Raw genomic sequence first — 23624 nt, 5'->3', positions numbered from 1 at the left:
TTGGTCCCTAACCTACCTGTAATGCCCCATCATTTAGTATTTAGGGGCATCCTGAACCTTCCTTCCTCAGATCCGGATTTTGAAACAAGAACAAGAAAGAAGAAGACCTGCTGAGCAGCTGCTAACAAAAGGACGACACCAATGACTTGGCCCCAGCCCTACAGGCCTGTTGATCCTTGAACCTACTCCTGCTAAACCCCGGCGTCTCCAGCGGACAGCAACCTCGAAATTCCCTGAGGACTTGCCTGTCTTGCTCATCTAAAGACTGGGACTTCCATGAGAAGTGGTTCTGCTCAAACAAGCAACACCCCTGGTGCCAGCCAGGAACCGCAAATCCAGCACACTATGCAGACGCCGAGCCAGGCCTGTGCCTGAGTGAACAAAGACCACGCGGACGTCCCCCCGCCGATTGTGACCTGAAATCCAGTACCCAAGGACCCTCCTCGACGCTCCGGACGATGCCTGCAGCCTCACAACAAGGGAGCCCTTCAACCGCGACCAGCTGGGTAAGATGTCCAGACGTCAAAAGACACCCCTGCACCCGGCGCCCCACGGCCCCCTGTGCCCAACTCCTGGGTGTCTACCTATCCTCCAAGATCTCAACTTACCTCTCGAAGTGGTGGTCGCACCTGAAGAATCTCGGTCCCCGAGCCTGCAGCCTTTGTTCAACTTCCAGCTTTCCCATTGAATAACATTGGGTGCCCGAAGGCCCAAAAGCACTCTGCACCCAGCTACCTGAGTGCCACTGGGAGTGCAGCATCTATCCTACTCTACTTCCCCACTCTCCCTGTATAAGTGACTAGGAGCTCAGCCGCTTGGCCTGCCTGCTAGCAGCCACCAACCAAAGGCCCCCTACCCTACTTACAAGTGGAATGCGCTCTAGGGGGTATTAGCAAAGTTATTTTTGCTTTTTGATAACATAACTGCATACATTTTACAATCCATCTTCCAATGCCGGATTTAGATATGCGATTGTCTTTGTTTGGTGGAGAACAAGCAACAAAAAGTTGTTTTGCGATATTCTTTTGTTCTTTCAATTTAATATAGTCGAGCTCTTCTAACATCAAGGGTGTGTGGAGCTCGTTCTGTAAGCGAATGGATGTGTAGGCTAGTCCAGATTGCTGTAAATGTAACAGGTAACAGATTATGTTCTCTACAGAAACCTTGAGGTCTGATATTACAATAGATAACAAATTGCTTCCATTTTGCTGCATAGTATTATCAGTTTTGAAGTATTTGGTAGTGGGAGTTGAGGTTATGGGGGTAGACTCAGGGGTCCCTGAGGGTCAAGGATGCACTCTTGTTACACCCTCAGCAACACTAGGGCGGCCGGGTGCACAGTGCTGAGGTCCAATATTATCCAATGGCGGATAGGGGGCCTCCGATTGGTGGATGCTGGCAAGCAGGCCACTTGGTTGTGGGAGCAAAGCTCCTGGAATTAGGCTCAGGGCAAATGGGGAAACAAAGTAGCACCCTCAGCAGCACTAGGGCGGCCGGGTGCAGGGTGCTGTTTTGATGTCAGGCGCCCTGTTTCAACGGGGAACCTCCGGTTCGCAAAGAACTGCTGGCTTGGGGACCACTACTTTTAGAGGTAAGTTGGGATGTTAGGGGTTGGTTAACCACCGCCGGTTTGGCTACCCAAGGCAGTGGTGCATCGGGTGCAGGGGTGCCTTTTGGGGTCGAATCTTCTTACCAGCTCCTGGTCGCGGTTCGGGGACCTTCCAGATTTAGGCTGCAGGCGTCGACTGAAAGCTTGAGGCAGATCAGGTGTCGCCGGATCTTGGGTCAGGATCGCCAGTGGGACCCAAATGTGTGGTCTGCCCACTCAAGCTCGGGCCGTGGTTGGTGGGTGCAGAGTGGGGCGAATTTGCGGTGTCCGGCCAGAGGTTGCAGATTAACAAATTTGGTATTCACAGGAGACAAAGTCTTAGTAGTTGAAGGCAGGTAGGTCCTACAGGGTTTGAGGTTGCTGCCTGCAGGACACACCGGGATTTCGCAGGAGCAGGTCTGAGTTGGAGACATGGCGGTAGGGTTGGGCCAAGTCAGTGGGTGTCTTCCTCTTGTTAGCTGCTGCACAGCTGTTCGGTCCTTCTTCTTGTAGTTTCTTCTTGTCTGAGGAAGCAATGTTCAGGGGTGCCCCTAAATCCTAGATTTAGGGGTGTTACAGGGAGGTAAAAGGCAGGGACCAATGGGTCCCTTCCCTGGGGTGGGTACAGCCCATATTATGCCACCCTCCAGTGGGAGGGGGGCATGAGCCTGTCCCTGGTTGGCTGAGTCCCCCCATCCGCAAGTTGGCAGGGACTGGGAGTTGAGCTTCACCTCGCCTCTCCCACCGGAGGGGTGGAGTTAGCAAAGGTGGGCACACCTCTCTTCCTCACTTGTTTTCCCGCTGGTTCTCCCGTCCAAAGTGGGGTTCAGAATCAGTGGGGTCCAGTTGCTGAAAGCACCAAGTGGCCTGGGGAAGCTCACAAAGGTGGCAAGCCTTTGAAGCTTCCCCTTCGTGAAACCTGCCCATCCTGGGGGATGAGACTTGGCACCTCGTCCCAGGATGTGTATTGTCTCAGGCACCAGAGAGCAGCAGGTGCTCGACCCAGGGGTCCAGAAGCATGTCTGGTGGTGGCAGCTGAAAGCAGCCACTCAGTCTAGACACTAGTGGTGGTTTACTTTTCAGGGGCATCTCTGAGATGCAGACTGTGTGAATTTTTCATAAAATCTCACACAGGCATCAGTGTCGGTTTAATGTGCTGAGAAGTTTGATACCAAACTTCTCAGTTTTCAGTGTAGCCATTATGGTGCTGTGGAGTTCGTAATGACAAGCTCCCAGCACCATTTACTCCTAATGGCAGCACTGCACTTACAATGTCTAAGAATGGACTTAGGCACTCTAGGGGCACAGGGCTCATGAACCTGTACCCTCAAGGCTGGTATAGTGCACCCAGCTAGAGGGGTGACTGATCTATGCCAGGGCAGTGGGTTGTAGGCATGGCACATCTCTTCACTTTGTTCTGCACCAAAACACGCAGCTTGCAAAGGCAGTGTGTGTGTAACGGTACAGGACCTCTAAGGGTGGCACAGTAAGTGCTGCAGCCCTTAGAGGCCTTCTCTTGTCACAATGCCCTGGGTACCTGTGGTACCATTTACCAGGGGCTGACCTGTTGCCAGAGATGTCAACTGGGTTTAGGCTTCAATGCAGTTTTAGGGAAAGAACATAGGCCCTGGTACCCGATTAGCAGGAGCCCAGGGCACACTCAGTCAAAGCACATCAGCAATTCAGCAAAAAGTGGGGGCAACCATGCAGGAAGAGGGCACTTTCTTACACTCACCATCTGGCCATTGCTATTGAAAAAAGAAGAGGATCTTTCTATGAAACATGTGGTAGGTCTGCTTTGTGCATGGGTTCGAAAGGAGACCCGTTAGTTGGAAAGGACAATATTAAGTTCCAGAAGAAAGGAAGGCCTCCTGAAAGAGGAAACACTTTCACCGAAACCTCAAGAAAATCCTTAATCTTTGGGATGGTGGTGGAAAGGGATTTCTGAGATGGACTCTTTCGGTAATCTGTGATGGTAGCCAAATGCAATTTAATAGAGGAGACATGAAGGACAGACTTACTATTTATTTCTGACTAGTTCCGGAGTCCACCTGACTGAAAGTACAATGAACAGAACCCCTTACAGTTGAAAGCGTATGAACAACAATAGAATGGTCTTTTTTGCTTTCAACTGTGCTAAGGAAAACTGCATGCAAAGACATGGCACTTTATAATTTTGTGTGGAATAAACAAGTCAATTTGTGGAGATCTAAATTTAAGAAAAATGAGTTGGAGAACGTCTAGCTCAATCTTGATTTGCTCTGGAAGAGGACTGTTGCATTTACTCACTTTAGAGTTCTGTACACCTGAGAGGTGTATTGCCATCAGAGAAATGTTCCTCGCCAGAACCCAGTGCCAGGTCAATCGCACTTTCTTTTAAAAGACTCTCGACCTTGTTCTACCTTGTATGGTGATATAGTACACGGTTATTGTATTCTCTGACTTCATTAGTATGGCCTTTACAAAGGAAGGGTGCAAGGTTTTCAGGTCTAGATGAGTCACTTTACCACGGGTGACCATCTGCCTTGCGCACATAGGTTTCCAATGTGCACTCCTAAGCCTTTCAGTGATGCATCTGTGAAAACTGAGACAAGAGTGGGAGGTTAATGGAACAGGACTGCTCACTGCATACTTATTCTTTTTCACCACCACCAGAAAGAATGAGTAGCAAAGATGTTAAGTGTTACTGTCTTTACCCAGTCTCTTACTTTCTGACACCATTGCTCATCCAAACATTCATGTAGTGGGTGCTTATGCAGTTTGGCATTGGAAACCATAGAAATGCATACAGCAGTGCCTCCCAGGAAAGATTAGTCAGAATGATGCTGCGGTCATCGTTGTTAGAGTAACAATCTTCGCTCTTTCTTTCAAAGGGGACACTTTGCTTGAGGTACAGATCCTGGTCCCCAAGTATTGCATTATTTGTTCTGGAGGTGCAATTAACTTTAAAGAGTTCATCTTTATGGTTTAAATCTTTTTATTGAAATTTGCCAAGATATATTCAGCATTTCAAGGGCAATACCAAAGCCGTACATCACGACCAGGGGATACCCTAGCCAGGAAATCTGTGCAATATTATACTTAAGGCAATGAGAACTACATTTCATAACTCAAAGAACAATGTGGGCCTCAACCTCCCTCCCCAACCCCTTGTCCACAAAGAATCAAAAATAAAAAGGAAAACCTATTCTAGTGCTGGTCTAGCAGGATAGTGCATCAAGCCCCCTCAGATTGAGAGTCCGAAAGACGCAAAATGCGCAGGTATCTGGGACAGGTGACTTTCCTAAATTCAGCGGAGAGGAGGGACAGGAATGGTTGCCATAAATAATTGAATGCTGACCCTTTCTCCGCTGTGGATAAGATTAATTTCTCCATGCCCAACACATACCAAAGGTGGTATAGCCAACCGGTAAAAGTCGGGGGGGGGGGGGGGGGGGGGTACGCCAGTGTATCAGGATGTTTTGGACTGCGGAGCCCAGCGCTATTGCAATGAGGCAGCCTCTACAGGATTTTAAAGGATATGTGAATGGGTTCGGGAGGCCCAGAAGGACATATGCCAGAAAGCGTGGTATCTGTGTATCCAGGTGTTTATCTACTTCATCGAGCACCTGGGTCCTGTAGGATTGAAGATGGGAGCAATCCCACAGAAACTGTACCAAAGTGCGTGGGTCCCCCATCCACGCCAGCATTCCACCCCCTTAGATGGATCCATTGAGGGTATAATACCAGTAAGTGGCCGGTTTGGTAAAGGTTTCAGTCAGTCCCATATGTTATGCTGAGTGACGGGCTCTATGGTATATCCCTTCCCATTCCTTATGGCTAAGTGTTCTGCCTAGATCTCATTCCCAGCGCGCGCGGCCGGCATTGTACGTGTGTGTGTTCTTGTGTAGCAACATCTTATACAGATCTGAAATGAGTTTCTTATCTGAAGTACATGTGACTAACCACTTTTCGTATGGGGTGAGGAGTCTGCTAGCCAAGGGTCTAATCTCGCTATGGAGGGCCCAATGCCTAATCTGGAAGTAGTGAAGTTGTTCGGTTTCAAGCAACCCATAATCCAATTTAAGCTGCTGGAATGGTATGATCCCATCTACATCAAACAGGTTGCCAAGGGAGCGACATCTTGGGGACCTCCAATACGCGGAGGTAGTTGCGTCTAAACCTGGGTGGAAGTCGGGGTTGACAAATATTGGGGTCATCGGTGTTTGACATTGGTATGGTCCCATGTTTCAAGGGTAGCTCGGGTGATTGAGGATGCGTATAGATTAGGCGGTCTGTGCGCTTTTTGGAGGAAGGGGATCCCTGTAGGGCCCTGCCAGCTATTGCTTGGTCTTGAAACAACCAATGTTTCTCAGACTCCAGTCGGCTCCACTAGGTGCCGCAGCTGAGTCGCTTGGAAATATAGCTGAAGATCGGGGATACTAAGACACCCCCCCCCCCTCTTCAGGGGGTAGCACCGTCAGTGCGCGCTTCATCCATGGCTTGCTCCCGCTCCAGAGAAATTGTGCTAGTTCGTACTGGGTTTGCTGTACCCACCCCTGTGGGGGCCGGAGAGGCAAAGTTTGGAAGATATACAGGAGCTGAGGCAATATCGTCATTTTAACTGCCGCTGTTCTACCAAGCCAGGAGAGCGGGTAGTGCTTCCATTGGCCCAGTTCTTTGCGTATTTTCACCCGTAGTTGCGCATAATTAATGGCCACTGTGGTTGGCAGAGATGGAGCAAGCTGAATCCCAAAATAGGGAACTGAGCTCGTCACCCATTGTATGGGGTGGTTGTTCCTCAAGATTGCCCGGGTGGAAGGAGACAGTGAGAGGTCGAGAGCCACTGACTTATCCATATTCATCCAAAATCCCGGAAATTGGGCAAATGTCTCCAGTTCTTTTAGGCAGGCCGGGAGGGTGAGCATCGGATTTGACAGTGAAAACAGGACGTCGTCTGCATATAAACTGATCATGTAGGTGTCTCCCCCAAATTTAATCCCTGTTATCTCTGAGTTATGTCTGAAATGGGACGCTTGGGGCTCCATGTAGAATGCAGAGAGAAGGGGCAACAAGGGGTACCCCTGTCTCGTGCCTTGCTCTACAGAGAACCTTGACAACGTGTAGCTGTTTACCCGCACTGTGGCCGTTGGAAACCGGTAGCAGTTAAAAATGTACGTGTGGAATTTCTCTCCTATCCCCACTCGCTCAAGGACCCGTTCCAAATATGGCCAGCGGACCCTGTCAAAGGCCTTTTCGGCGTCTATTGTTAGTAACATGTATTCGCCTGGGATCTTAGATGCTTTCTCGATAAAGGGGAGTGCCCGTTTAGTGTTATCGCTTGTTTGGCGCTGGGGAATAAAATCCGCTTGGTCTGGTGCTATCAAATCTGGCATATATGGCGTGAGGCTAGGATCCTGGTGTACAGCTTGAGATCTACATTGAAGAGGGATGTAGGGCAGAAGGTCCCACATGTAGATCTATCTTGGCCCCGTTTTGGGATAACCACTACGGAGGCTTCTAGCAGGTCTCCTGGAATCGCCCCGGGTTCCGAGAATGTATTAAAGAGCTTCTTAAGGATTGAGGCCACTGACGCGCAGGTGGTTTTATAGAAGATTGCAGAGAAGCTGTCCGGTGCGGAGGCCTTGGCAGGCTTAAGGCCCGAGATGGCCGCAACCACCTACTCGATCCTTATGTCCCGGTCTAGTAGATCAGCCTGCATTTTAGTCAGGGTAGACAGGTCGGTGGCTTCTAAGTACTCTGCCCCATCTGAAAAGGCCTTAGCGGTGCTAGAGTATTGGCGAGCGTAAAACTCGCTGAATGCCTCAGCAATGTCTGAGTCGTCCATGACCCGATGGCCGTCACTAGCATGGATCTCCTGGACCCCTTGTCTCAGTCTGATCTCTCTCAATTTATGTGCAAGGAGCCAGCCGCATCTGTCACCCCCAGTGTAGTAAGCGTGTCGCAACCGGTGGGCTGCGTATTCTGCCTTATCCTGGTCTAGGGCTAGGGCTATCAACTGTTGTCGCGTGGCTTTCAGTTGACGCCAAATCCGAGGCGCCCCTGTCCGTTGATGCATCTGACCGAGCTCTTTGGTTTTTTGGGAGAAATCTACTCTCTTACGCTCGCGATCTGCATTTTGTGCCGCTGAGATAGCCAGCAGCACCCCCCCGGATAACTGTTTTGAGCGCCTCCCATTGTGTGGCCCGGGACGGTCATTGTTATCGTTACGGGAGAGAGAATCTCTTATTGTGCGCTGTATTTGTTCCACCACCATGACTCAATGTGAGAGTGTCGCGCAGGCGCCAGCGTCGTGGAGGTCGCTGCATGGGTGGGAGGGTAAAGGTGGCCAATACTGAGGCAGGGTCCATTGTCGGGGGCTCTAAGCCTAAGAGCCGGCAGGCCTCTGAGAAGGAGCAAATTTGAAACAGCTTTCCATCCATGAGAAAGATCAGGCGAAACGGGTGCCCCCAGCTGTATGGGATGTCACGCTGGCGAAGATAAGAGGTGACCGGTCTAAATGTTCTTTGTTTGTGTAGGGTCAGCGCGGCTAGGTCCTGAAATAAGACCGGAGTCTGTCCTCCGAAAGAGATCGGGTGCATCTGTCGCGCTTTCGCAGTATCTCCTACTTGGTACGGACGTCCTGCACACAAACCAATATGTCAGAGGGCGGGCCGCGTCTGGGCGTCCTACTCTGTGTGCCCAGTCCAACTTAATGTCCGTGCCCGGAGTGTTGCCAAGGATGTGATTGAAAAGTTCCTTTGTGTATTCAAAAATGTCATCTGCCTCTTCTTTGGTTTTTACCCACCTTAACCGTATGTTGTGATGTCGCGATCGGTTTTCCAGGTCCTCGAGGTGGGATTGGAGGTCCACTTGTTGGTCGTGTATACGGATTACTTCTTGCTGCAGAGTGGACAGCTCCGTGTCCCGCTTGGCTGACTTGTCTTCCAGCTCCGCCACCCGTTCGCCGATTCCATCCACATCTCTGCAGACCTCTTTGAGATCTACTGTGAGGTCGCGTCTAAGCGTTTGAATGTCCACCCGAAGGGCCACACACAGGGATTCAAGGAATGCTTATGTGATCATTTCACCCCCTTCGGTATTCATGGTGCCAGCCGTCTCTAGGGTCGTGTGAGTGGCTCCTGCTTGCTGACCAGTCTGGACCATAGCGAATAATTCTTTGAGGGTCCGCACACTGCCTCTCGTGCGGCCCCTGTTGCTGGAGGAGCAGTCACCTAAGATGGCGTCTTCACCGCTCCGCTGAGTCAGGCCCCCTGGTCTCCCGGGAGCCCCCAGAACGTCAACCTGGGGGGTGAGGGGGCAGGTCAACGAGTCCGCAGCCGCTGTGTGATTCCCTCAGGAGTTTGGGCACGCTGCACGGCAAGCGTCACCGGGTGGCGGGCAGCTGTCAGCCGGGACCGCAGCGGGATAATCACCTTGCTGTTGCCCGCCACGGTGATTCCGCTGGTCCCCCGCTGTCTCTACGTCAGGAGAAACCCGCCTGCAGTCCGCCGCTTGCTTTAATCGGCAAAACACCGGTGCTTAAATGGAGTGGCTGGCGGGAGAGAGCAGGCAACAAGTCCTAGCGAGTTGCTATCTTGGCCACGCCAAGAGTTCATCTTTAGACCCAGATCACAGTCAACAGAAAGGATCGTCTCCCAGTCTAGCTGACGTTCTCTTTCTACCTACAGTGTTTTTTAGGGTTTTGGCTGTCGTAATTAACTTGGTATCACATAGCACATTATAATAATCTACAGAATTATCTCTGATCTCTCTCAATGTGATCTTTCCCATTAAAGATATAGATTTATTGTATAAATCCAAAACATAAGCAACTGTTTGGTAATCCAAAATATGCCCCATAAAACCAAAAATAAACGTTACTATGCAACTTCCTGGGTTGAGAAAAGCACTAAATTAAGCCTCATGTTTTAGGGTAAATTTAGAGTGAAAATCGTCAAGCAAAATTTTATACAATCTACATTGCATGAGTTGAAGTTTACCTTCCAGGTGTGTTCCGTGGTACAGTTTTATCACAGTCCTAAAAACAGAAATGGTATCAAAATTAATTATAAAGCATTAATCATATGCCAAGCAGACTATAAAGGACTTAACTTACACCACCAACATATTGAACGGGGTCTGATAGAATAGGTATGGAAAGTCTTTACAAGCAAAAATAATGTCCAAATGTGTGGGTATATGCAAATAGAATGTAAACAGAAAATCCTATACAAAAAACACCTGTGAAGATAATGTTATGGTGTTATTCGCATTGTCATACTTTCAACATAGAAAAAAACATGGAGTGAAAGAGGTAGCCGTCAATACCAGGAACTGAAGACTGTTCATGACAACAGAGGAAAATAAACTATGTTTTTTCACATTATACGTAATTGCAATTAATAGACATTTGGAAAGGCCTGTTTAAGACCGTGGATGGGTATAAATTATTGATAACTAAAGGTATTTTCTATTTTTTCTTCTTAATTGTGTGTAATGAATATGCTACTTACCAGTATGCATCTGTTCTTGGCATGTAGGGCTGCTACATTCATATCTTATGCATAGATCGCCGCCTAGTGTTGGGTCCGGATGATTGCACATTGTTGTCCTGGAAGAGTCTTCGAAGTATCACGAGATAGGTGGCTCCTCCCCTGGACTACAGTGCGCATGGGCATCGACTCCATCCCCAGATTGTTTTTAGCCATTGTGGCAGAGATGGAGTGAAATAGTGTAAAGGATGTCCATGCTAATGATGAATGCAAGAGAGTATCTGCAGCCGCTACGGGCACCGGGGAGGAGGGCGGGCGATATGAATGTAGCAGCCCTACATGCCAAGAACAGATGCATACTGGTAAGTAGCGTATTCAGTTCGAGGCATGTGGGCTGATAAATTCATATCTTATGCATAGAATACACAGCAGTCCCTCCATTAAGGGCGGTTGCCCGTGCCAGCTGCAGAAGCTTGAAAAAGTGTCTTGAGAACAGCCTGTCCTACAGCTGCTTGCTGTTTGGAATGCACATCTACACAGTAATGTTTGGTAAATGTGTGTGGTGTAGACCATGTGGCTGCTCTACAAATGTCTTCTAAGGGAATGTTCCCTAGGAAAGCCATGGAGGCCCCCAATTTGCGTGTGGAGTGCGCCCTTGGGGGTATTGTGAAAGTACGTTTAGCCTTTTAATAACAGATTTGAATGCACTTAACAATCCATCTGGCTATTCCTGCTTTGGAAATGGGGTTGCCTTTGTGCTGTGCTGAGAAGGCAACAAAAAGTTGTTGTGTCTTCCTAAAGTGTTGTGTTCTGTCAATGTAGTACATTAACGCCCTCCTAACGTCTAATGTATGAAGCATTCTTTCTGTTACTGTTTGTGGGTTTTGGAAGAATGCAGGCAGGTCAATAGTTTGGTTGATATGAAACTGTGACACCACCTTAGGAAGGAATTTGGGGTTAGTGCGGAGCACTACCCTGTTGGAATGTATTTGGATGAACGGCTCTTGGATTGTGAGTGCTTGCAGCTCACTAACACGTCTGGGCGATGTGATAGCAATGAGAAAAGCCACTTTCCATGTGAGAAACTGAATTTCGCAGGAGTGCAGTGGCTCAAAAGGTGGGCCCATCAGCCTAGTGAGGACCACATTGAGATTCCACACTGGAGCCGGTGGTGTTCGTGGAGGAATGACTCGCTTCAGTCCCTCTAGGAAGGCTTTAATGGCAGGCACCCTGAAAACAGAGAGATGCTGCCTATTTTGGAGATAAGCCGCTATGGCGGATAAATGTATCCGAATGGAAGCGTAGGCTAGATTGCATTTGTAAAGATGTAACAAATAGCAGATGATGTTAGGAATGGATGCATCTAGCGGGGTGATATTGTTGTCTGTACAGTAAATGACAAACCGCTTCCATTTTGCTGCATAGCAAGCTCTGGTCGTGGGCTTCCTTGCCTCCCGGATGATGTGCATGCATTCCGGAGGCAGGTTGAGGTAGCCAAATTCTAAGACTTCAGGAGCCAGATCGCCAGATTGAGCTGTTGCGGATCTGGATGCTGAATGTCGCCATGGGTCTGCGTCAAGAGCCTGGATGTGAGATGCAGCCTTTGATGCGGTACCACGGAAAGTTCTAGAAACGTGGTGTACCATGGTTGGCGTGCCCATGTTGGAGCAACCAGGATGAGAATCATCGAGTGTTGCTTTAGCTTTCTTGCCACCAGCGGAATGAGAGGCGCTGGGGGAAAAGCCTACGCAAATTTGCCTGACCAGTTCATCCATATCGCATTCCCTTGCGATTCCGGGTGAGGGAACCTGGCGGCAAAGCTTTGGCATTTTGCGTTTTCCCTCGTGGCAAACAGGTCTATCTCTGGAGGACCCCACTGCTGGAAGTATGGGTGGAGTACTGATGGATGTATCTCCCACTCGTGCATTTGATGGCTGTACCTGCTGAGCAGATCCGCCATCTGATTGTCCTTACCTGGGAGGTGTTCCGCCATGAGGAAAATGTTCCTCTGAATGGCCCACTTCCACATGTCCTGAGCCAGATGAGACAGCTGTGGTGAGTGAGTACCTCCCTGCTTTTGGATGTAGTACATGGCTGTCATGTTGTCCGTCCGGATCAACGCGACTGTGTTGCACAAATGTACTTTGAAGGACTTTATCGCCATGAAGATTGCCATCAATTCCAGGTAGTTGATGTGCAACTTCTGCTGCTGGGTGGACCATAGTCCCTGCACAGTGTAGTGGAGCACATGCGCTCCCCACCCTTGGAGAGATGCGTCCGTTGTTAGGATTATCTGTGGCACTGGCTCTTGGAACGGTCGTCCCTTGCAAAGGTTGTGTGGATTCCACCAATGCAGAGAGTTGTATGCCCGACCGGTCACCAACACTAGGTCTGTTAGTTGTCCCCGAGCCTGTGTCCACTGATTTGCCAAGCATTCTTGGAGCGGACGCATGTGCAACCTCGCGTGCGGGACTATGAAGATGCAGGAGGCCATCATGCCTATCAACTGCATGAACACTCTCGCTGCTAGGGAGTGTTGCGGTCTGAACTTTTGGATCAGCGACTGAATGCTGTTGATTCTGACTGGGTTTGGCTGAGCCATAGCAGTCAGGGTGTTTATTGTTGCGCCCAGATACTGCCGCACATGGTGTGGTTGAAGGTGCGACTTTGGGTAGTTTAGCGAGAACCCCAGACTGTGAAGGAGTTGAATAGTGTGGGACATGTCTGCGGCGCACTGTTGTTCAGACTTTGCTTGAACAAGCCAGTCGTCTAGGTACGGGTAGACATGTATGTTCTGTCTCCTGAGGTGCGCCGCCACTGTCGCCAGACACTTTGTAAACACTCTGGGGGCAGTAGTCACCCCGAAGGGTAGGACTTTGAACTGATAGTGCCTGTTTTGAATGGTGAACCTGAGGTATTTTCTGTGGGATGGGTGGAGTGGGATGTGGAAATAAGCATCCTTGAGGTCCAAGGTTGCTAGGAAGTCCCCTTGATTGAGCAGGGGAAGAATTTGTTGCAGTGTCAGCATGTGAAAGTGTTCTGACAGTATGTACATGTTGAGGGGGCGTAGATCCAGAATAGGTCTGAGGGATCCGTCCTTTTTTGGGATGAGGAAGTACAGGGAATAGACCCCTGTGCCTTCCTCTTCCACTGGTACGAGCTCGATCGCGCCTTTTTGCAGCATCACAAGGACTTCTTGCTGCAATAAGTGCAAGTGCTCTGCCGACATAGGACGGTGTCTTGGGGGAATGTTGGGAGGAGTGGATGTTAACTCCAAACAGTAACCGTACTGGATAAGTTTTCTCACCCACCTGTCCGTGGTGATGGACGTCCAGACTGGCAGGAACTGCTGGAGTCTCCCCCCGACAGGTGTTGTATGGTCGGGGGGCAGTGACAGAGAGTCACTGTTTGTTGGCGGCAGAGGAACGGGAGTTGTTGTTCCATCTGCCTCTGCCCTTGGCACTGTTACCTCTGTAACCCCCTCTACCCTGCTTGGGGTACGAGGAATGTGCACCACCCTTTGTGAATTGTGTCTGTTGACCCAAGTTTCCTCTGGTAACACCACGTGCTCCTGAGCGACGAAAAGTGCTTCCCCTGAATTGTTGTGACTGAAGCGCCCCCATGGACTTAGCAGTCTCGTTGTCCTTTTTAATCTTTTCAAGGGTGGTGTCTACATCTGGACCAAACAGTCTGTCAGGATTGACGGGCTGGTTGAGTATTGTAGTTTGAATGTCAGGCTTAAATCCAGATATACGAAGCCAAGCTTGTCGCCTTAACATGACGCTAGTGTTAATTCCCCTAGCCGCTGTATCTGCCACATCAAGTGCACACTTTATTGCAGCGTTTGAGATAAGCTTCCCCTCTTGTATGAGCATTTCGGCTGCTTCCTTAAACTCATCAGGTAGGTGTTGAAGGAGCTGTTCTAGGGTGTCGTAATGCGCCCTATCGTACCGTGCCAATAGTGCCTGTGTGTTTGCTATACGCCATACATTGGCAGCCTGCGCAGCCACCCTTTTGCCGGATGCCTCAAGCACTTTCGACTCCTTGTCTGGGGGAGGAGCTTCACCCGTTGTCTGGGAGTTTGCCCTCTTGCGGGCATTGGCGACCACCAATGAGTCCAGAGGCAACTGTCCTCGAATATATGCAGGATCTCCAGGTGCTGGCCTGTATTTTTTCTCGATACGTGGGTTCACTACTCTTGCCCTGGTAGGTTCTTTAAAGATCTCGGGAGCATGTTTAAGGACACCTTTGAGCATAGGAAGTATTTTAACTGTTCGTTCTGAGACAGAGAAAGTGTCAAACAAAAAATCTTCCTCCACCGGGTCAGCATGCATGTCCACATCATGATTAGCTGCTGCCCGTTCTATTAAAGCATTAAATGCTGCAGAATCCTCTGTTGGAGATGTACGTGGTCCAAAACCCTGTGGATCTTGCACCACCTGATGTCCACCTTGGTCCCCAGTGTCGTCATATGAGTCCTGCTGGAAATCAGCGTCATTGTCAACTGGGAAATTGTATTGGTCATCTTGTTCATCATCCTCTCCACCTGATTGGTTGGGTGAAGGAGATGGACTTGTTCTAGGTGGAGGCAGAATAGGTTCAACAAGGGCAGGAAAGTCCTGTGTCGGCCTCTTCTTCTTTAGTGGAATAACATAGGATTCCAGTGGTTGGGAAGTGATTTTCCTTTTGTAGAGGGTCAGTTTCCCTGTTTGGGCATCGATGTAATGCTCAGATTGTTTTTCTGAGGCTTGATGCCGATCCGAGTGGCCCTTTTGCGTCGAAGGATCCGACGTGTTAGCGAGTTTTGGCACCGATCGCGGTGCAAATGCCTTCGGTGCCACCTTAGGTGGCAGAGGGTAGAGAAGCTTGGACGAGGTCTTTGGAGGTGTGTCCACCGATTTTGGAGCCGATGCCGTGGAGGCTGTCGACGACAAAGTCTTCTCCCGAATACGTTTGAGGGAGTCGGTCACCTGCTTCGTGAAGGAGGCAGAGGGTTTGGTAACCGATGGTCGGTGGCGTCGGAGTCCCTCGGTGTGGATGAGATGTGCGTAGACGAATCTTCGTCCGCAACGTGTCGCGGCTCCGTTGGAGTCTTTGGCGCCGACGCCGGCGCTGCAGATCCGGCATCCACGTGCCGATGCGTAGTGCCTGCGGCCTTCGGGTCGTGGCTTTTAGTCGCTTTCGATTCGATTGCGCGTTTACTGGATGGCGCCGTAGGAGCGTCCGAAGGCGCGTCAACAGTCTTAGATGTCCGTGCCGGAGCAACTGTACTCGACACTTGATGGACGGCCTTCTTAGAGGATGGCTCTTTGCGCACCTTTTGCGACGCTGCCGACTCAACAGCCTTCTTCGACTTTGGTGGGCCGGAGGGCGACGGAGTCGATGAAGGAGCAGGCTTCGATACTTTTTGTTGGACGTCGGCCATTTTAGGTGTTGTCGGATCCGATGCTTTCGGTTTCGATTTTGGCTGGACGTCGGCCATCTTAGGTGCCGTTGAATCCAAAGCTTTTGGTTTCGGTTTCGTTATGGAAGATGGCGGCTCCGCTTGAGTTTCCGTGGCCGGGCCAGAAGGCGGGGCCGGGGATAGCGGTGCAGGGTCGTGGGTAAGGCCGAGTGGCGATCCCGTGACCTGAGCCTGAGTAATGTAGACGTCGGGGCATAGCTCTTCCTCTGAGCTATCTTCCGCGGCCCCATAAATTTCTTCGTCGTCCCCTACCTCCTCGACGTATTCAAGGTCCTGGGCCTGTCCTTCGACGTGTTCCTCGGAATCGGCCTGGACCTCCGTCGACGGTGGTAAAATCTGGAGATGATGGCTACCGCCTTCTTCCGCGGGGTCGTCGAATATGTCGTCGGGTGCCGGCGCCGCTCGCTGGGCCTCGAGGCGCGCCGCGCGCCGATGCTTGAGCGTCTTCTTGGACCTGAATTTAGAGCAGGCCATGCAGTTTTCTTCGTTGTGGTCCGGTGATAGGCATTTATTACAGACCGGATGCACATCGATATGTGGATATTTGGATCCACAGACGGGGGAGAACTTGAACGGGCTCCGCTCCATGTTGAGTTCGTCGGGTCTTGCTGCGACGAGAGGGCCTCGATGTCCGAAGAGTTACTTGACTCCGTAGATATCCGGCTCAGAGAGTCGGACGACGCTCGAGACCGTCCGCAAACAATACCGACGCAGGTAACGAAGGCCTTTCGGCCTTAAGAACAAAGTTTTTTCGGTTCCGACACGGAGACGTCGAAACCACATCCGAACCCAATGGCGGAAAAAAACAATCTGGGGATGGAGTCGATGCCCATGCGCACTGTAGTCCAGGGGAGGAGCCACCTATCTCGTGATACTTCGAAGACTCTTCCAGGACAACAATGTGCAATCATCCGGAGCCAACACCAGGCGGCGATCTATGCATAAGATATGAATTTAGCAGCCCACATGCCTCGAACCAATAGTTTGCTTCTATATTGAGCCCTAAGCCTCCACCAGGATGGAATGATTCAGGGACTTAAGACCAAAACATTCAAATTGATTTTGGTGATTTACCAGTCAGCTTGGAGCCACTGAGCTAATTTAGGGCTAGAAAGCTTCAAGCACATTCCATTAAACTTTAGCGGCTCTAGAAATTAATGCAACATCTTTCTTCTAGAACGCGGTCTTTCTTAGATTGGTCGAGAGAAGTTCCATTTGGTAAAAGTTAAAAGTTCACTGGCAGAATCTATATACATTTATCTAGCTGGATATATGGATGGAAGGATGAAAGGGTGGAAGGATGAAAGGGTGGATGGATGAAAGATAGATTGGTGAAGGATAGATGTATGGATGGAAGGATGAAGGATGTATGGATGAAAGGGTGGATGGATGTATGGATGGCTAAAAGGTTGCATGGGTGAATGATGCATGGATGGATGTGTGAAAAGGTGGGGGGATGAATGATGGATGGATGAAAGGGTGTGTGGGTGTGTGGGTGGATGGATGTATGGATGAAAGGGTGGATGGATGAAGGATGTATGGATGGAAGGATGAACGGGTGGATGGATGAAGGACAGATTGGTGAAGGATAGATGTATGGATGGGAGGATGAAAGGGTGGACGGATGACGGATAAAGGATGTATGGATGAAAGGGTGGATGGATGTATGGATGGATAAAAGGTTGCATGGATGGATGTGTGAAAAGGTGGGGGATGAATGATGGGTGGATGGATGGATGAAAGGGTGGGTGGATGTATGGATGAAAGGGTGGATGGATGAAGGATGGATGTATGAATGGGAGGGTGGGAGGGTGAAAGGGTGGGTGGATGGATGAAGGATGGATGTATGGATGGATGGATGGGAGGATGAAAGGGTGGATGGATGTATGAATGGATAAAAGGTTGCATGGATGAATGATGGATGTGTGAAAAGGTGGGTGGATGAATGATGGGTGGATGGATGGAAGGGTGGATGGGTAAAGGATGGATGGATGAAAGGATGAAAGGGTGGATGGATGAAGGATGGATGGAAGGATGAAAGGGTGGATGGATGGGTGAAAGTGTGGGTGGATGAATGATGGAGGGATGTGATGAGGTCTAACAGGCGCATTTATGGTTGTCAAAAGTTGATGATGAGGAGTACCAGTTTCTAGAAACTTTTGTCGGAAGGGGGTCCTTACGCCTAAAAAGGTTTTACAAGGGGGTCTCGGCATCAAAAAGTTTGAAGACCTCTGGTCTAGCATGATGGGATAGGCACACAAAGTGAAGGGGATCCGACCTTATGCCAAGCATAAGGTAATAGTGTATACAGAACCTCTTATTAGAGAATGTTAACCTAATTCACCTCTGAGAAAGAACGCCTCTCTGGGTACTGTGGTCAGTAGGAGATTTTGATGCTGTTTCGTACTTAAGTTCGATTCATCCATCCTTCAATGAATACATCCGTCCCATAGCTAAAACTGCAAGTTTCCAAACACTTTCAACTAGAGGCGTTTCTGAAGCATTACCCCGGATATATATATATATATATATATATATAACATACACATATATATATATATATATATACACACATATATATATATACACACATATATATATATATATACACATATGTGTGTATATATATATATATATATATATATATATGTGTATATGTATATGTGTATATGTATATGTGTATATGTATATGTGTATATGTATATGTGTATGTATATGTGTATATATATATATATATATATATATATATATATATATATATATATATATATATATATATATATATATACACACACACATATATACACACACACACACACATATATATATATATATATACACATACACATATATACACATACACATATTGAATATGCTACTTACCAGTATGCATCTGTTCTTGGCATGTAGGGCTGCTAACATTCATATCTTAGCATTAGATCGCCGCCTAGTGTTGGGTCCGGATGATCGCACATTGTTGTCCTGGAAGAGTCTTCGAAGTATCCTGAGATAGGTGGCTCCTCCCCTGGACTACAGTGCGCATGGGCATCGGCTCCATCCCCAGATTGTTTTTCGCCATTGTGGCAGAAGATGGAGTGAAAAGTGTAAAGGATGTCCATGCTAATGATTGAATACAATAGTAGATCTGCAGCTGTGACAGGCACCGGGGAGGAGGGTGGGCGATATGAATGTTAGCAGCCCTACATGCCAAGAACAGATGCATACTGGTAAGTAGCATATTCAGTTCGAGGCATGTGGGCTGCTAAATTCATATCTTAGCATAGAATACATAGCAGTCCCTCCATTAGCGGCGGTTGCCCGTGCCAGCTGCAGAAACCTGAAAAAGTGTCTTGAGAACAGCCTGTCCCACAGCAGCTTGCTGCTTGGAATGCACATCAACACAGTAGTGTTTTGTAAAGGTATGTGGTGTAACCCACGTGGCTGCTCTGCAAATGCCCTCTAAAGGAATGTTCCCCAGGAAAGCCATGGATGCCCCCAATTTGCGTGTGGAGTGCGCCCTTGGGGGTATCGTTAACGTGCGCTTGGCCTTGTGATAACAGATTTGGATGCACTTAACAATCCACCTGGCTATTCCTGCTTTGGAAATAGGGTTGCCTTTGTGTTGTGGTGAGAAGGCAACAAAAAGTTGTTTTGTCTTCCTAAAGTGTTGTGTCCTGTCTATGTAGTACATTAACGCCCTCCGTACGTCTAACGTATGGAGCATTCTTTCCGCTACCGTTTGTGGGTTTTGGAAGAATGCCGGCAAGTCAATAGTTTGGTTGAGATGAAACTGTGACACCACCTTTGGAAGGAATTTGGGGTTAGTACGTAGCACTACCCTATTTGGATGAATCTGAATGAATGGCTCTTGGATTGTGAGCGCTTGTAGCTCACTAACACGCCTCAGTGACGTAATAGCAATTAGGAAAGCCACTTTCCACGTTAGGAACTGGAGTTCACACGAGTGTAGTGGCTCAAATGGTGGTCCCATCAGTCTGGTGAGGACCACATTGAGGTTCCACACCGGAGCTGGCGGTGTTCTTGGGGGAATGACTCGTTTCAGGCCTTCAAGGAAAGCTTTAATAGCAGGCACCCTGAAAACAGAGAGATGCTGCCTATTTTGAAGATAAGCTGCGATGGCGGACAGATGTATCCGAATTGAAGTGAACGCTAGATTGCACGTAGAGATGTAGCAGATAGCAAATGATGTTAGGGATAGATGCATCTAGCGGGTTGATGTCATTGGCTGTACAGTAAATGACAAAACGCTTCCATTTTGCAGCATAGCATGCTCTGGTAGTTGGCTTCCGTGCCTCCTTGATGATGTTCATGCATTCTGGAGGTAGGTTAAGGTATCCAAACTCTAGGCCTTCAGGAGCCAGATCGCCAGGTTGAGCTGTTGCGGATCTGGATGCTGAATTTCTCCACGGTTCTGCGTCAAGAGTCTGGGCGTGAGGCGCAGTCTTTGATGCGGCACCACTGAGAGTTCGAGGAACGTGGTGTACCATGCTTGGCGCGCCCACGTTGGAGCAACCAGGATGAGAGTCATCGCGTGCTGCCTTAGCTTTCTTGCCACCAGCGGTATCAGAGGGGCTGGCGGAAAAGCGTACGCAAATTTGCCTGACCAGTTCATCCATATCGCATTCCCCTGCGACTGTGGGTGAGGGAACCTGGCGGCAAAGTGTTGGCATTTTGCGTTTTCCTTTGTTGCAAACAGGTCTATCTCCGGATGACCCCACCGCTGGAAGTACGGGAGGAGTACTGACAGAAGTAACTCCCACTCGTGCATCTGGTGGCTGTACCTGCTGAGCAGATCCGCCATCTGATTGTCCTTGCTCGGGAGGTGTTCTGCCATGAGGAAGATGTTCCTCTGAATGGCCCACCGCCACATGCCCTGAGCCAGATGAGACAGCTGTGGCGAATGGGTGCCCCCCTGTTTTTGAATGTAGTACATCGCGGTCATGTTGTCCGTCCGGACTAACACCACCTTGTTGCACAGATGTACAATGAAGGACTTGAGCGCCATGAAGATTGCCATCAGTTCCAGATAGTTGATGTGCATCTTCTGTTGCTGCGTCGTCCATAGTCCTTGCACGGTGTAAGTGAGCAGATGAGCTCCCCATCCCTGGAGAGATGCGTCCGTCGTCCGGATAATCTGTGGCACTGGCTCCTGGAATAGTCGGCCCTTGCAAAGGTTGTGTGGAGTCCACCAAAGCAGAGAGTCGTATGCCCGACTGGTAACCAACACTAGGTCTGTTAATTGTCCTTGAGCCTGTGTCCACTGATTTGCTAAGCACTCCTGGAGCGGGCGCATATGTAACCGTGCGTGAGGGACTATGAAGATGCAGGAGGCCATCATGCCTATCAACTGCATGAACACTCTCGCTGGGAGTGAGTGTTGTGGTCTGAACTTTTGGATTAGAGACTGCATGCTGTCTATCCTGACCTGGTTTGGGTGAGCCATGGCCGTCAGGGTATTGATCGTCGCACCCAGAAACTGCCGGACATGTGCCGGCTGTAGATGCGACTTTGGGTAGTTCAACGAGAAGCCCAGATCGTGAAGGAGGTGAATGGTAGTCGACATGTCCGCGGCGCACTGTTGTTCCGACTTGGCTTGAACGAGCCAGTCGTCTAGGTAGGGGTAGACATGGATGTTCTGCCTCCTGAGGTGCGCCGCCACTGTCGCCAGACACTTGGTAAACACTCTTAGGGCTGTGGTCACTCCGAAGGGTAGGACCTTGAACTGATAATGTTTGCCTTGGATAGTGAATCTGAGGTATTTCCTGTGGGACGGGTGTAGTGGAATGTGGAAATAAGCATCCTTGAGGTCTAAGGTTGCTAAGAAGTCCCCTTGGTTTAACAAGGGAAGAATCTGTTGCAGTGTAAGCATATGGAAATGTTCTGACAGTATATACAGGTTGAGGGGACGCAGATCCAGAATGGGTCTGAGAGATCCGTCCTTCTTTGGAATAAGGAAGTACAGGGAATACACCCCTGTGCCTTCCTCCCCTACTGGCACGAGCTCGATTGCTCCTTTTTGCAGCATCACCACCACTTCCTGCTGCAATAAGTGCAAGTGCTCTGCGGACATAGGCCTTTGCCTTGGTGGAATGTTGGGTGGAGTGGATTTTAACTCTAGACAATAACCGTACTGGACAAGTTGTCGCACCCACCTGTCTGTGGTGATGTTTCTCCAGACGGGCAGGAACTGCTGTAGCCTCCCCCGACAGGTGTTAAGTGGTCGGGGGGCAGTGACAGAGAGTCACTGTTTGCTTGGGGTAGAGGAGCGGGAGTTGTTGTTTCCTCTGCCACGTCCTCTGGTGCTGTTTCCTCGGTAACCCCCCTTGTTCTGTTTGGGGTACGAGGATTGTGCTCCACCTCTAGAGAATTGTGATTGTTGACCCATCTGTCCTCTGGTGACTCCACGCGCACCTGAGCGACGAAAATTGTTGCCACGAAACTGTTGTGATTGTAAGGCTCCCATCGACTTAGCAGTTTCGGTGTCTTTTTTTATTTTTTCTAGGGTGGTGTCAACATCTGGACCAAACAGTCTATCAGGATTGACTGGCTGATTAAGTATGGTTGTTTGAATGTCAGGTTTAAACCCCGATATGCGGAGCCACGCCTGTCGTCTCAGCATGACGCTAGTGTTAATGGCCCTAGCGGCCGTGTCCGCGGCATCAAGTGCACACTTTATGGCTGCGTTGGAGATTAGTTTTCCCTCCTCTATCAGCAGTTTGGTAGCCTCTTGAAACTGCGAAGGCAGGTGTTCTAAAACCCGCTCTAGGGTGTCGTAATGCGCCCTATCGTAACGTGCCAAGAGTGCCTGTGTATTTGCAATACGCCAAAAATTGGCAGCCTGTGCAGCTACTCTTTTGCCTCCTGCCTCTAGCACTTTGGACTCCTTATCGGGGGAGGAGCTTCACCCGTTGTTTGGGAGTTGGCCCTTTTGCGGGCATTTGCGACCACCAGGGAGTCAAGCAGCAACTGTCCCCGAATGTTTGCAGGGTCTGCAGGTGCTGGTCTGTACTTTTTTTCGATACGTGGATTGACCACTCTCGCCCTGGTAGGTTCTTTAAAGATGTCCGCAGCATGTTTGAGGACCCCTTTGAGCATAGGCAGTGTCTTTACTGTCCTTTCAGAGACTGAAAAAGTGTCAAATAAAAAGTCTTCTTCTACTGGGTCAGCATGCATGTCCACATCATGATTAGCAGCTGCCCTCTCAAGGAGTGCATGAAAACCTGCAGAATCTTCTGTTGGGGAGGCACGAACACTGAAAGGCTGTGGGTCAGGCTGTGGGTCTTGCCCCACATCCTGGGTGCTTTGGTCACCAATGTCATCATATGAATCCGGCTGTGCATCTGGTTCATTGATGGGGAAGGTGTATTGGTCATCCTCATTATACCCCTCACCCTCAGAGTGTTCTGGGGAAGGTGTCGGGCTCCTTCTTGGAGGAGGCTGGATAGGTTCCATGAGGCATGAAGCGTCCTGAGGAAGCCTTTTCTTTTTCAGGGGGATGACATAGGAGTCCACTGGCTGTGAAGTGATTCTCCTCTTGTAAAGGGTCAATTTGCCCGTGTTTGCGTCGATAAAACGCTCAGAGTCCTCTTCTGAGTCGAGCACCCGACTTGAAAATGCCCCTGCCGTCGAAGAATCCGACTTCTTTGGCGCCGATTTTGTTGAAAAGGCCTTCGGCGCCTCCTTTGGCGGCAGAAGGAAGAGAAGTTTATTCGCAGGCTTCACCGGAGTGTCCATCGGCGTCTGTGGCGATGGCATTGGAGCCGACGTTGCCGAGGCTTTCTCCCTGATTCTCCGTAGTGAAGCGGCGACGAGGAACGCGTCACTTACAGTGGCCTTTGGCGTCGACGAGGAGGACTTGACCTTGCCCTCGGATCCGACGTCCTGTTGCCCCTTCTGAGTCTTTGACGATGATGCCGCAGCCGCCGACCCAGAGTCCTTGGACCGATGCGCAGATGTACCAGCCTTCGATCCGTGTGACTTTTTCGGCTCCGTCTCCACCACGCGTCCGACTAACGGAGTCCCAGTCGGAACCGGAGCCGTTTCGCTGGCTGTTGCGGGCTTTGACGGCGCCGCAGCG

The 23624-nt window shown here is 49.6% G+C and overlaps 1 protein-coding gene across 1 annotated transcript in view; it reads right to left on the bottom strand.

The window, feature by feature from the left end:
• The window catches only part of AFF4 (ALF transcription elongation factor 4), a 907016-nt gene that overhangs the window by 485208 nt on the left and 398184 nt on the right, over positions 1-23624 (bottom strand). Inside the window, exon 11 of the mRNA XM_078653083.1 lies at positions 9571-9608. Within this exon, the coding sequence (XP_078509209.1) occupies positions 9571-9608 (38 nt within the window). The remainder of the gene's footprint in view (positions 1-9570; positions 9609-23624) is intronic.

The sequence above is a fragment of the Lissotriton helveticus genome, chromosome 7 (genome assembly GCF_964261635.1).
Source record: "Lissotriton helveticus chromosome 7, aLisHel1.1, whole genome shotgun sequence".
Lineage (NCBI taxonomy): Eukaryota > Metazoa > Chordata > Amphibia > Caudata > Salamandridae > Lissotriton > Lissotriton helveticus.
This window is presented reverse-complemented; position numbering and strand designations above follow the sequence as displayed.